The 14,974-nt window shown below is 35.1% G+C and overlaps 1 protein-coding gene across 1 annotated transcript in view; it reads left to right on the plus strand.

Annotated features, from left to right (window-relative positions):
* CFAP47 (cilia and flagella associated protein 47) overlaps nucleotides 1-14,974 on the plus strand; it is a 455,521-nt gene that overhangs the window by 39,767 nt on the left and 400,780 nt on the right. Inside the window, 2 exon segments of the mRNA XM_063634578.1 lie at nucleotides 11,798-11,987; nucleotides 12,864-13,077. Coding sequence (XP_063490648.1) covers nucleotides 11,798-11,987; nucleotides 12,864-13,077 — 404 coding nt within the window.

Raw genomic sequence — 14,974 nt, forward strand, 5'->3', positions numbered from 1 at the left:
TTTGTATAAGGTGTAAGGAAGGGATCCAGTTTCAGCTTTCTACATATGGCTAGCCAGTTTTCCCAGCACCATTTATTAAATAGGGAATCCTTTCCCCATTTCTTGTTTTTGTCAGGTTTGTCAAAGATCAGATGGTTGTAGATATGTGGCATTATTTCTGAGGGCTCTGTTCTGTTCCATTGATCTATATCTCTGTTTTGGTACCAGTACCATGCTATTTTGGTTACTGTAGCCTTGTAGTATATCTTGAAGTCAGGTAGCGTGATGCCTCCGGCTTTGTTCTTTTGGCTTAGGATTGACTTGGCGATGCGGGCTCTTTTTTGGTTCCATATGAACTTTAAAGTAGTTTTTTCCAATTCTGTGAAGAAAGTCATTGGTAGCTTGATGGGGATGGCATTGAATCTATAAATTACCTTGGGCAGTATGGCCATTTTCACGATATTGATTCTTCCTACCCATGAGCATGGAATGTTCTTCTATTTGTTTGTATCCTCTTTTATTTCATTGAGCAGTGGTTTGTAGTTCTCCTTGAAGAGGTCCTTCACGTCCCTTGTAAGTTGGATTCCTAGGTATTTTATTCTCTTTGAAGCAATTGTGAATGGGGGTTCACTCATGATTTGGCTCTCTGTCTGTTATTGGTATATAAGAATGCTTGTGATTTTTGTAGATTGATTTTGTATCCTGAGACTTTGCTGAAGTTGCTAATCAGCTTAAGGAGATTTTGGGCTGAGATGATGGGATATTCTAGATATACAATCATGTCATCTGCAAACAGGGACAATTTGACCTCCTCTTTTCCTAATTGAATACCCTTGATTTCTTTCCCCTGCCTGATTGCCCTGGCCAGAACTTCCAACACTATGTTGAATAGGAGTGGTGAGAGAGGGCATCCCTGTGTTGTGCCAGTTTTCAAAGGGAATGCTTCCAGTTTTTGTCCATTCAGTATGATATTGGCTGTGGGTTTGTCATAGATAGCTCTTATTATTTTGAGATATGTCCCATCAATACCTAATTTATTGAGAGTTTTTAGCATGAAGGGTTGTTGAATTTTGTCAAAGGCCTTTTCTGCATCTATTGAGATAATCATGTGGTTTTTGTCATTGGTTCTGTTTATATGCCAGATTAGGTTTATTGATTTGCATATGCTGAACCAGCCTTGCATCCCAGGGATGAAGCCCACTTGATCATGGTGGATAAGCTTTTTGATGTGCTGCTGGATTCGGTTTACCAGTATTTTACTGAGGATTTTTGCATCAATGTTCATCAAGGATATTGGTCTAAAATTCTCTTGTTTGGTTGTGTCTCTGCCAGGCTTTGGTATCAGGATGATGCTGGCCTCATAAAATGAGTTAGGGAGGACTCCCTCTTTTTCTATTGATTGGAATAGTTTCAGAAGGAATGGTACCAGTTCCTCCTTGTACCTCTGGTAGAATTTGGCTGTGAATCCATCTGGTCCTGGACTTTTTTTGGTTGGTAAGCTATTGATTATTGCCACAATTTCAGAGCCTGTTATTGGTCTATTCAGATTTGACTTCTTCCTGGTTTAGTCTTGGGAGGATGTATGTGTCGAGGAATTTATCCATTTCTTCTAGATTTTCTAGTTTATTTGTGTAGAGGTGTTTGTAGTATTCTCTGATGGCAGATTGTATTTCTGTGGGATCAGTGGTGTTATCCCCTTTATCATTTTTTATTGCATCTATTTGATTCTTCTCTCTTTTTTTATTAGTCTTGCTAGTGGTCTATCGATTTTGTTGATCTTTTCAAAAAACCAGCTTCTGGATTCATTAATTTTTTGAAGGGTTTTTTGTCTCTATTTCCTTCAGTTCTGCTCTGATTTTAGTTATTTCTTGCCTTCTCCTAGCTTTTGAATGTGTTTGCGCTCACTTTTCTAGTTCTTTTAATTGTGATGTTAGGGTGTCAATTTTGGATCTTTCCTGCTTTCTCTTGTGGGCATTTAGTGCTATAAATTTCCCTCTACACACTGCTTTGAATGTGTCCCAGAGATTCTGGTATGTTGTGTCTTTGTTCTCGTTGGTTTCAAAGAACATCTTTATTTCTGCCTTCATTTCGTTATGTACCCAGTAGTCATTCAGGAGCAGGTTGTTCAGTTTCCATGTAGTTGAGTGGTTTTGAGTGAGTTTCTTAATTCTGAGTTCTAGTTTGATTGCATTGTGGTCTGAGAGACAGTTTGTTATAATTTCTGTTCTTTTACATTTGCTGAGGAGTGCTTTACTTCCATCTATATGGACAATTTTGGAATAGGTGTGGTGTGGTGCTGAGAAGAATGTATATTCTGTTCATTTGGGGTGGAGAGTTCTGTAGATGTCTATTAGGTCCACTTGGTGCAGAGCTGAGTTCAATTCCTGGGTATCCTTGTTAACTTTCTGTCTCGTTGATCTGTCTAATGTTGACAGTGAGGTGTTAAAGTCTCCCATTATTATTGTGTGGGAGTCTAAGTCTCTTTATAGGTCACTCAGGACTTGCTTTATGAATCTGGGTGCTCCTTTATTGGGTGCATATATATTTAGGATAGTTAGCTCTTCCTGTTGAATTGATCCCTTTCCCATTATGTAATGGCCTTCTTTGTCTCTTTTTATCTTTGTTGGTTTAAAGTCTGTTTTATCAGAGACTAGGATTGCAATCCCTGCTTTTTTTTGTTTTCCATTTGCTTGGTAGATCTTCCTCCATCCCTTTATTTTGAGCCTACGTGTGTCTCTTCATGTGAGATGGGTTTCCTGAAGACAGCATACTGATGGGTCTTGACTCTTTATCCAATTTGCCAGTCTGTGTCTTTTAATTGGAGCATTTAGCCCATTTACATTTAAAGTTAATATTGTTATGTGTGAATTTGATCCTGTCATTATGATGTTAGCTGGTTATTTTGCTTGTTAGTTGATGCAGTTTCTTCCTAGCCTTGATGGTCTTTACATTTTGGCATGTTTTTGCAGTGGCTGGTACCGGTTGTTCCTTTCCATGTTTAGTGCTTCCTTCAGAGCTCTTTTAGGGCAGGCCTGGTGGTGACAAAATCTCTCAGCATTTGCTTGTCTGTAAAGTATTTTATTTCTCCTTCACTTATGAAGCTTAGTTTGGCTGGATATGAAATTCTGGGTTGAAAATTCTTTTCTTTAAGAATGTTGAATATCAGCTCCCACTCTCTTCTGGCTTGTAGAGTTTCTGCCGAGAGATCAGCTGTTAGTCTGATGGGCTTCCGTTTGTGGGTAACCCGACCTTTCTCTCTGGCTGCCCTTAACATTTTTTCCTTCATTTCAACTTTGGTGAATCTGACAATTATGTGTCTTGGAGTTGCTCTTCTCCAGGAGTATCTTTGTGGCATTCTCTGTATTTCCTGAATCTGAATGTTGGCCTGCCTTGCTAGATTGGGGAAGTTCTCCTGGATAATATCCTGCAGAGTGTTTTCCAGCTTGGTTCCATTTCTCCCCGTCACTTTCAGGTACACCAATCAGACATAGATTTGGTCTTTTCACATAGTCCCATATTTCTTGGAGGCTTTGTTCGTTTCTTTTTATTCTTTTTTCTCTAAACTTCCCTTCTCGCTTCATTTCATTCATTTTGTCTTCCATCACTGATACCCTTTCTTCCAGTTGATCGCATCTGCTACTGAGGCTTCTGCAATCTTCGCGTAGTTCTCGAGACTTGGCTTTCAGCTCCATCAGCTCGTTTAAGGACTTCTCTGCATTGGTTATTCTAGTTATCCATTCGTCTATTTTTTTTCAAAGTTTCTAAGTTCTTTGCCATTGGTTTGAATTTCCTCCTGTAGCTTGGAGTAGTTTGATCGTCTGAAGCCTTCTTCTCTCACCTCGTCAAAGTCATTCTCCGTCCAGCTTTGTTCCGTTGCTGGTGAGGAGCTGCGTTCCTTTGGAGGAGGAGAGGCGCTCTGCTTTTTAGAGTTTCCAGTTTTTCTGCTGTGTTTTTTCCCCATCTTTGTGGTTTTATCTACTTTTGGTCTTTGATGATTGTGACATACAGATGGGTTTTTGGTGTGGATGTCCTTTCTGTTTGTTAGTTTTCCTTCTACCAGACAGGACCCTCAGCTGCAGATCTGTTGGAGTTTGCTAGAGGTCCACTCCAGACCCTGTTTGGCTGGGTGTCAGCAGCGGTGGCTGCAGAACAGCGGTGGCTGTAGAACAGCGGATTTTGGTGACCCACAAATGCTGCTGCCTGATCGTTCCTCTGGAAGTTTTTTCTCAGAAGAGTACCTGGCCGTGTGAGGTGTCAGTCTGCCCCTGCTGGGGGATGCCTCCCAGTGAGGCTGCTGGGGGGTCAGGGACCCACTTGAGGAGTCAGTTTGCCCGTTCTCAGATCTCCAGCTGCATGCTGGGAGAACCACTACTCTCTTCAAAGCTGTCAGACAGGGACATTTAAGTCTGCAGAGGTTACTGCTGACTTTTTGTTTGTCTGTGCCTTGTCCCCAGAGGTGGAGCCTACAGAGGCAGGTAGGCCTCTTTGAGCTGTGGTGGGCTTCACCCAGTTCGAGCTTCCTGGCTGCTTTGTTTACCTAATCAAGCCTGGGCAATTGCAGGCGCCCCTCCCCCAGCCTCACTGCCACCTTGCCGTTTGATCTCAGACTGCTGTGCTAGTCGTGAGACTCCGTGGGTGTAGGACCCTCTGAGCCAGGTGCAGTATATAATCTCCTGGTGTGCCATTTTTAAGCCTGTTGGAAAAGCGCAGTATTAGGGTGGGAGTGACCCAATTTTCCAGGTGCCGTCTGTCACCCCTTTCTTTGACTAGGAAAGGGAACTCCCTGACCCGTTGTGCTTCCTGAGTGAGGCAGTTCCTTGCCCTGCTTTGGCTCGCTCACAGTGCGCTGCGCCCATTGTCCTGCACCCACTGTCTGGCACCCCTAGTGAGGTGAACCCGGTACCTCAGATGGAAATGCAGAAATCACCCATCTTCTGCATCGCTCACGTTGGGAACTGTAGATGGGAGCTGTTCCTATTCGGCCATCCCGGCTCCAGCCCCAAAGTAATACTTTTGATTAAGTTCAATTTATCTATTTTTTTCTTTTGTCTCTTGTGCATTTAGTATCATATCTAAGTAGTCATATACTCTCTGAGGTCATTAAGTTTTGTTCCCATGTTTTTCTGTAAGAATTTTAGCTCAAACTTGTAAATCTATTTGTTGGCTGGGCGTGGTGGCTCACACCTGTAATCCCAGCACTTTGGGAGGCCAAGGCGACCCAATCACGAGGTCAGGAGTTCAAGACCAGCCTGACCAACGTGGTGAAACCTCGTCTCTACTAAAAATACAAATATTAGCCGGGCGTGGTGGCGCGCGCCTGTAATCCCAGCTACTCAGGAGGCTAAGGCAGGAGAATCACTTGGATCTGGGAGGAGGTTGCAGTGAGCCATGATCGCGCCACTGCACTCCAACCTGGGTGACAGAGCGAGACTCTATCTCAAAAAAAAAAAAAAAAAATCTATTTGTTATTTTTTGTAAATGGCATGATTTAGAGGTTGAAATGTATTCTTTTTCATAGAGATGTCAAGTTATCACAGAATATTGTCGCATATATAAAAAACCAATTGAACGTGAATATAAGGATTTCTAGACTAAAAATTCTATTTTGCATATCTGTATTTATCCTTTGTCAATACTACAATGTATTAATTACTGTAGCTTTTTTTTTTTTTTTTTCCGAGACAAGGTACTTCACCATGTTGGCCAGACTGGTCTGGAGCTGCTGACCTCAAGTGATCCACCCGCCTCAGCCTCCCAAAGTGCTGGGATTACAGGTGTGAGCCACTGTGCCAGGCCTGTAATTACTGCAGGTTTATGGTAGTTTTTGAATTTGAGAAATATGAGCCTTCTAAATTTTTTCTTTTTAAATAACATTTTTGCCTAATGTGAGATGCTTGCAAATACATGTGAACTTTAACATTAGCTTGCTAATTTCTGCAAAAAAAAAAAAAAAAAAAAAAGACAGCTGGAATTTTGAAAAGAGTTGTGTTGAATTTGTAAATCCATTTAGGGAATATTGCCATTTTAACAATATTAAATCCTGTGATCCAGAAGTTTGTATGTCTTTACACTTATTTATGTCTTCTTTAATTCCTTTTAATAATGTTTATAGTATTCAATGTACAAGTCTTGCAATTATTTTAAAAATTTATTTCTAAATATTTTATCCTTATTTTATGCTATGGAAATGAAATAGAATTCTTCGTTTTATTTCTGGATTATTCATTGCTAGTGTATATAAATGCATTTATTTTCTGCATATTGATCCTGTATTCTGCAAATTTGCTGAACTCATTTATTAGTTCTGGTAGTTTTTTGGTGGATTCTTTGGGATACAAGATCATGTCACCTGCGAATGGAGGTCATTTTACATCTTTCTTTCTAATCTAGATTCATTTTATTAACTTATTTTCTTACCTGCTTGTCCTAGCTAGAACCTCTAGGACAATATTAAATAGCAATGGCAAAAGGGGTATCTTGTCTTGCTCCTGATCTAAGGGGAAATCATTTAGTCTCTTATCAAGTTTGATGTTAGCTCTAAGTTTTTCATTGACTGCCTTTATAAACTTGATGGAGTTCCCTTCTATTCCTAGTTTGTTGCAAGTTTCTATTATGGAAGTGTATTTTGTCAACTACTATTTCTGTGTCTATTAAAATGATAATATGGTTTTGTCCTTTATTAAGATTGTGCATTACATTGACATATGGATGTTAAACTTGAAATCATACTTGTACATAGTATATAATCTTTTCTACATTTTGCTGGTTTCAGTTTGATAGTATTTTGTTGAGGATTTTTGCATATATATTCATAAGGGACATAGGAATGCAGATTTTTAAAAAATGTTTTTGATTTTGGCATCAGAATAAAACCGGTGCCACCGAATGAATTGAGTACACTCTTCTTTTAAATTTTTTTGTAAATGCTTGTGAAGGACTGGCAGTAATTCTTCTTTAAACAGTTGGTAGAATTTACCACCAAAGCCATTTTTTCCTGGGATTTTCTTTGTCAGAAATTTTTTGGCTATTAATTCAATCCCTTTATTTGTTGTGGGGCTATTCATATTATCCATTTTTTCTTGGTCAGTTTCAGTAGTTTATGTCTTTCTCTTCATAAGAATTTGCCCAGGTCATTTAGGTTATCTGATGTGTTGGTATTCAGTTGTTGATCACATAATCTTATACCCCTTTTTACTGGTGTAAAGTTGGTAGTGATGTCCTCTCTTCTATTCCTGATTTTAGCAAAGTTAGTCATCTCTTTTTTTGCTTATTAAGTCTAGTTAAAATTTTTTCAGTGTTGTTAATCATTTCAAAGATACAGTTTCAGGACTGTTGTTTTTTCCTAACATTTTCTATTATCTTTATTATTTATTACTGCTTTTGTGTTTATTATGCCTTTTCTTCTACTTACTTTGAACTTACCTTGTTCTTTTTTAAAACTTCCTAAGGTGGATGGTTAGAATATTGATTAAAATCCTTTTTAAAAAATACATTTGTTTATAACCATAAATTTCTGTCTTGTCACTGCTTTTTCTGCATTTCATATGTTTTGGTATGTTGTGTTTTAGTTTTTCTTTGTCTCAAAATAATGTTGAATTCCCCTTGTGGTTTTATTCTTTGATCTATTGGTTATTTAGACATGTATTGCTTAATTTCCAAAATGTGTGAATTTTTCACATTTTCTTCTCTTATTGATTTTAATTTCATTGCATTTTGGTTGGAAAACATACTGCACAGATTTCAGTCCTTTTAAATTATTGAGGCTTATTTCATAGACTAACATAGTCTATATTTAAAATGTTTCATTCAAAGTGCGAAAGTATACTTTGGAAAAATGTGCATTCTACTGTAGTTGGGTAAAATGTTCTACAGGTATATTTTGGGTCTAATTGGTTTATGATGTTTTTCTGTTCTTTGTTGATCATATGCTTAGTTTTTCTAATCATTATTGGAAGTGGAATATCAAAGTCTCCCACTATTATAGTTGAATTGCTTATTTCTTCACTTTTGTCAGTTTTTTGATGTTATTAGGTGTATATATGGTTATAATATACATTCCTGATGTCTTGACCCTTTTATCATTATAAAATGCTCTTTTTTCAATGTAGAACTTTTTCTATCAATATCTATTTTGTCTTATATTAGTATAGGCGCCCTGTTCTCTTTTGGATATTGTTTGCATATGACATACCATTTTGCCATCCTTTCACTGTCAACCTATTTGTATTTTTGTATACAATGTGTACCTCTGGTGGGAAATATATAGGTTATGTGTTTTTGCCTACTCCACCAATCTCTGCTTTTTGACTGCACAATTTAATCCATTTATGTGTATCCATTTATCTATTGATGAACACTTAGGTTGATTGCATATTTTGGCTATAGAATGATGCTGCAGTTAACATGAGAGTGAAGATATCTCTTCAACATGCTGATTTCATTCCCCTTGGATAAATAAAATGTGGTGTGTGTGTGTATGTGTATGAATACTATACAGCCTTAAAAAATAGGGAAATCTTGTCATTTGCGAAACATGGATGAACTTGGAGGATGTTATGCTAAGTGAGATAAGACATACTCAGAAAGACAAATACTGCATGGCTACACTTATATGTGGAATTAAAGTTGAACTCATAGAAGCAGATAGTAGAATTGTTGTTGCCAGGGGCAGTGGATGGCGAATAAGGAGATGTCAATCACAGAATACAAAATTTCAGTTAGACAGAATGCATAAGTTCTGGGAGTCTATTGTACAGAATGGCGACTATGGTTAATAAGAGGGTATAAATATTTTCAGCACAAAACAGTAAGGATATATTATTTAGCTTTATTTAATTGTTTCAAAATTACATATTAAATACTATATATTTACTATATATTTGTATACAAACAATTTTTAATTATTAGTTATACCTTAATAGAGCTGGGGGAAAGAAATGTAAAGAAAATCCATTTACTTTTTTCAAAAATTTTAATTTTTATTTCAAATTCTGGGGTATGTGTGCAGGATGTGCAGGTTTATTACATAGGTAAATGTGTGCCAATCCATTTATATGTAATGTAACTACTAGTAACATAGGATTTGCATTTGCTATTTTTCTATTTGTTTTCTATAATTACATATCCTCCTAGTTTTCTATTATTTCATTACTGCTTTATTTTGTACTAAACAGATATTTTGTAATATACCATTTTAATTTCATCGTTATTTATTTTACAAAACTTTAAAAACATTTAATTTTCTTAGTGGCTGCCCTTTGGGTTACATTTAACATCTTTAACATAAAACAGTCTCATTCACGTTAATGTCAACTTAATTTGTATAGTATACAAAAACTTTGCTCCAATAGAATTATGGTTCTTGTCTCCTCTTTGTGCTATTCTTGTCATACAAATAATATGTGCTTATTCTTTAAAAGCTCATCCATACTCTAATACTTATTTCTGTATGCATTGCTTTTTAAATCAGATAGGAACAGGAAAGCATTGCAAACAAAAGTACTTTTATATTTATCTATGTAGGTAGTTACATTTGCCTGTGCTCTTAATTTCCTTGTCTGAATTTGAGTTACTATCAAGTGTCCTTTTACTTCGTTGTGAAGAATTCCCTTTATATTTTTGTGATGCAAATCTACTAATGATACATTCTCTTCATTTATATTTATCTGGAAATGTCTTAACTTATACTTCAGTTTTGAATGATAGTTTTGCTAGTTATAGAATTTTGCATGTAGTCTTTTTCCTTCAATATTGGAACACACCTCTCCACTGCCTTTTTGCCTTCAGTGTTTCCAGTGAGAAGTTAGCTGTTCATTTCTAAAGAATCCTTCTCATGTGATAATTACCTTTCTTCTTGCAGTTTTTCAAGATTCTCTGTCATTGGTTTTGATAGTTTGACTTTGTTGTGTTTAGGTGTGGATCTATTTGATTTACCCTGCTTGGGTTTTGTTGAGTTTCTTTGATATGTAGATTGTCTTTAATCAAGTTTTTGAACTTTTCATCTATTATTTCTTCAAATATTTTTTTCTGACCTTTTCTTTCTCTCTTCTCCTTTTTAGACTCCCATCATACATATGTGACTGTGCTTGATGGTGTCCCCAAAGTCTCTGAGACTCTGTTCTTTATTCTTCATCCTTATGTATCTCTCTTCAATGTGAATAGTTTCAAATGTCTTGTCTTCAATTTCATTGGTTAGTTTTTCTGCCAGTTCAAATCTGCCATTGAGTCCCTTACATAAATTTAAAATTTTAGTTACATTACTCTTCAATTCCTGAACATTTATTTGTTCTTTTTTATAATTTCCACACTTTATTGAAATTGTGTATTTTGTGAGACATTGTTCACATACTTCCTTTAATTCTTTTGACCTGTTTCCCTTCAGTTCTTTGAAAATATTTACAATAGTTAACTTATCATGTTTGTCTAATAAGTTCACCATTTGGATTTCCATAGGGACATTATCTATGAACTACAGCTTTCCTAGGTATTGGCCATACTTTCCTGATTATTTGGGTGTCTCATATTTTTTTCATGTTGAAAACTGGGCATTTTACATAATATAATTTGGCAACTATGGAAATCAGCATCGCAGTATTTATTGTTGCTTTTTTGTTGTTGTTGTTTTGTTTATTTAGTGATTCTCTAGACTAATTCCGTGAAAGCTTTTTCTTTATTGTATGTAGCCAATAAAGTCTCTACTCAGTTAATTTAGTGTTCAGCTAATGATTGGATAGAGGTTCCCTTAAATTCCTTGAATCAATAAGTCTCACAGCCTATATCAAGAGCCTCTGTATAAGTAAGTATGCTGGGGCGTGTCTTTGATATTCTGTCAAGTAGTTTACAACTCTTTCTAGTCTTTAATTCTTCTTTGTAAAGAGCCTTAAATTCAGCCATAGATGAGACATGAGAACTTTCTTAAATCTTTTCTGAGAATATATACAGTCCTATAGATGTGTGTCACAATCTAGGTTCCCAGGAATATTTCAGAGCTTTTCAAATACCATCTGAATATCTTGTTCCCAAGTGATTTTTAGATTTTTCTATTTGTGCATTTATTTATGAATAGCTTTCTTTTAGCCTTAAATGGTAATGCCACCTCAAGTTACTGAGTTTTAACTTCTCAGTTAAAAAATTGCTGCATATATGCATACACAGAGTAATATATACCTATATATTTGACAGAACCCTGGAGAGAGAATTGTGCACACAGAGTGAACTCTGAATCATGTGAGACAAAACAAATATGTACATCTCTCTGCTAGTGAGGCGTTTGGAGTGTTCCAAACTCATTCTTTTCCCTCTTTTGGCTACTAGGCTGATGGTTTTCACACACAGTTGCAAGGCTGTTGTTTTTCAAGGAGACCACAAAGCTGAATTTTAAAGAATGGGATTACATCAAGTAAAAATGGCACAGTCTTCTATTCCTTCAGAGATTCAATCTTTTTTCTTTAAGTAAATACTCCTTGGATTTTTGTGAGCCTTTAGGTAATCTTCAAATATCTGAAAGGACTACATTTTGACAATTTTTATTGCCAGTGTTCTCTTTCCTCTTCTGGAGAAGTAGGTTTTTGGAAGTCCTTAATCCACCATTCTGAATTTGCTTTGGTACTATGTTTAATTTTTCTTAAATAATTTGCCAGTAATGAATATTTTAAAAGTTTGTCAATGCTGTATATTTCTGAAGTACTTTCATACTACCATTATGAACTAGCTTTCCTTGAAATTTTATTAACTGGTGTTTTTTTTAGATTTGCTTTTAACTTTTTTTCTACCAATTTATTATTGGTTACTTTTCATCTTTTTTTTTTTTTTTTTTTAGGATGTGATGTGTTCATTTTTTCCACATCAACTTGGAGTCTTCAAAGTGAAGCAGATGATGGAGATTATTGGTTTAGTGGCAGAAGAAGATTTGCAATCTTTATCAGTAAAATCTTTCCATCACGTATATTTAGCTTTCAACAGCATCTGCAAAGCTTCCACCAAGAAAGTTGTGATGAAATTTGATCCTGGTATGCTATTGTGTAATGCTGACCTGGCTTTGTTGTTATTGTTGTTAATTTAAGATTATTTTAATATACTAATTGCTTAATTACACATGCACATATATGTGAAAGAAGTGCTGTTAGCATTTCCCAACGACCAAGCTGCAACTATCAGGTCTAAAGACATATATATATATGTATGTGTGTATATATAAAATAATGTGGTCTGACCCAGGAGTTCTCATCTTTTAACATGCATCAAAATCACCTAAAAGGCCTGTTAAAACACATATCATTGGATTACATCCCAGCAATGATTATTAAGCTTGTCCCTGTTACAGCCCAAAGACTCACATTTTTACAATGTTCCCAGTAGATGCTGACACTGCCATTACTGCCATTCTGAGGATTGCGCTTTGAGTAGCACTGGTTTATTGATGTATACAGTTTATTTAATATTTTCATGGTTTTTATATTTTATTCTTCTTAGTTTTGCTGTTGAGGGAGTTTATAATATAAACTGTTTTTGACTATTCCATGGATTTACTTGTTGCTACTGTTTTATCTAATTCCTCATTATCTTTTATATGTTGAACCATATGAAGTTGCTGATAGTCAACTGTTTTGGACCAACAAAAAATTTAGTTTCATATGGGTCAACCTAAATCCTTCAAGTTATCATATTTTATATTTTTATATATGCATTTATATTATTCATATTTTATTATTTTGCTAAATTGTGTTGTGTAGGTCTTTTTATTAATGATTTGTATTTTCCAAATGTGTTTAGTTCAGCATTTAAGTTAGAATCAATTATCTAGTGTATTAATTAATTCATGGTTATTGTTTTTAAAGTTGAAATTAAAAATACCATCTATAAACTTATATTCAATTCTATAAAAGGTATATTGCCTTCGATGCATAATCCCACGGGAAAGTTTGTGGTCAAAGACTTGGCAAAATGCAAGAATTATGCACCTGTAGCAATGCTTCAATCAGCCATGACACGCACTCACAATCATCGCTCATGTGAAGAGCTAGTGAAGGATATGCTATTAGCCTTTCCCAATGACCGAGCTGCGACTATCAGGTCTAAAGACCATCATAAACATTTCAGGTAACATGAAATATTAAAACCCTGAAATTTGGAAAAGCATAATGGACAACATGTCATGCAGAAGTTTCATCAGATCCTGCTGTATAACACTAATGATTGCGATAATAATAATAATAATAAAACTGCAATTATCTTTTCATTTTTTTTTACATGGAGCGAGATGGTTGTTGAATGCCACTGTGTTTGTTTTAGGTTTTCACCTCAATATGTACTTACCTGGAAGTGAATGGTATATAAAATGTTCTTAAAATATGCTATTGACAAGTATAGAAGAATAATACAAATAATCATCTTTGGAAATGTAACAGGTCTTCAGAGTAGTAATGTTTATTAAGTATGGTTGAAAGCTTGAGTTTATTTAAGCTAAAAAAAAATAAAATTGTGTAAAAAAATCACAGTTATCATCATCATCATCCTCATCATCTTCATCTTTGTTTGACCCCCTTCAAAGGCACATTTTTAATAATCTTCCACAAAGTGAACTTAAACCTCCCCAATTAGGATGATAAAAAGTGTTCAACCTCAGTTTATATTTATCCAAATCTCAAATAAATTACTAACTTTCTAATGGTTAGTGAGAAGTGAACCAGGCATCCTGACATGCTTATCTGGGCCCTGTGCCCAGGAATAGTTTTTACACATTGGAGACCAAAATAAGTTTTTTTTTTTTTTTTTTTTTTTTCCTGCCTGCTTTTATGCTACTAGTAAAGTATCTAAACTTTATAATGGCTCTGGGCTTTCTGCACTTGTCTGTTTAGCTTTGGTTAGTCATTAAGCTCACTTAATTCTGCAGACATTTTCTTGCAATACCATTTGATTTTTAGGACATAATTGTTTTATTGTCTATGATAGGAAAAGTCCAGGTTTTTCTATAGTCTATCTTATTATTTACAAATTCCATCCAAATTAGCCTTTTTAAAAATTATTACTTGACAAGTACCGTAAAACACAGAAACATAAAAACCACTCAGACTCCATTTTAAATAATTGCCATATTATAGAAAATTCTGTTTTTTCCTCTGACTCATTCTGTTCACTCCCACTCTGCAGAGGCAGCTTCTAGCAATAATTTTTTATGTACTTTTTTCAACTCTTCCTTAAGGTTATACACATCTATATAGAGATATATCTATGTATCTATATATGTATATATCTATATATGTATCTATATAGAGATATAATGTGTTAATTTAATATTAACATTTGTTTCTGTCTCTCTGTATTAATCAAATGATCTAAAAATAGCAGAATTTTAAAAATAAGGCTATTTACTATTTATCCCCTGACCATAATTATTTTTCTCAATGAACACTTTTTCATATTAATAGTTAAGGCAGTATTTAGTCCTTATGTTTTCTGGCTAGCAATTAGTAACTTTAAGTAAGGAAATAAGTTTCATAGTGTATTTACTTGTTGATAATTGTAATTTCTATTTCATTTTAATGCATTTTACCTTTTCAATTTTTGAGAATAAAATAAGGTAGGGATTTTTGTCTAGTTTTTATTTACTGCAGTATGCCTTGTGCTTAGAACGGTGTCAGGCATAGAGTAGGCACTTGGTAAATATTTTTTGAATAAATAAATAAGGAAAAATATTTTATTTCCATAGTAATTTTTGTCCCCTTTTCTTTGCATATTTTAAAAAACTTATCCTCCTTAAGCTGCAGAGGTATTTCTAGATGTTTTTCTAAGGAGCTGATAAGGATTTAGATATGTTAATAGTCAGCTCTTTCTCATTTAAGGCATTTACACCACTACTTCTTTCCTTATCCCTCTCTCCTTGTTAGAGGTATCAGGACTTCAAATATATGTAGGAATTATTTCTAGGTTCTAAAGGTGGTTAAGTGTCTCAGAGCTTGAAGGAAAATTTAAATATCAAAAATTGTCTTTGAACAAC

The sequence above is a fragment of the Symphalangus syndactylus genome, chromosome X (assembly GCF_028878055.3).
Source record: "Symphalangus syndactylus isolate Jambi chromosome X, NHGRI_mSymSyn1-v2.1_pri, whole genome shotgun sequence".
NCBI lineage: Eukaryota > Metazoa > Chordata > Mammalia > Primates > Hylobatidae > Symphalangus > Symphalangus syndactylus.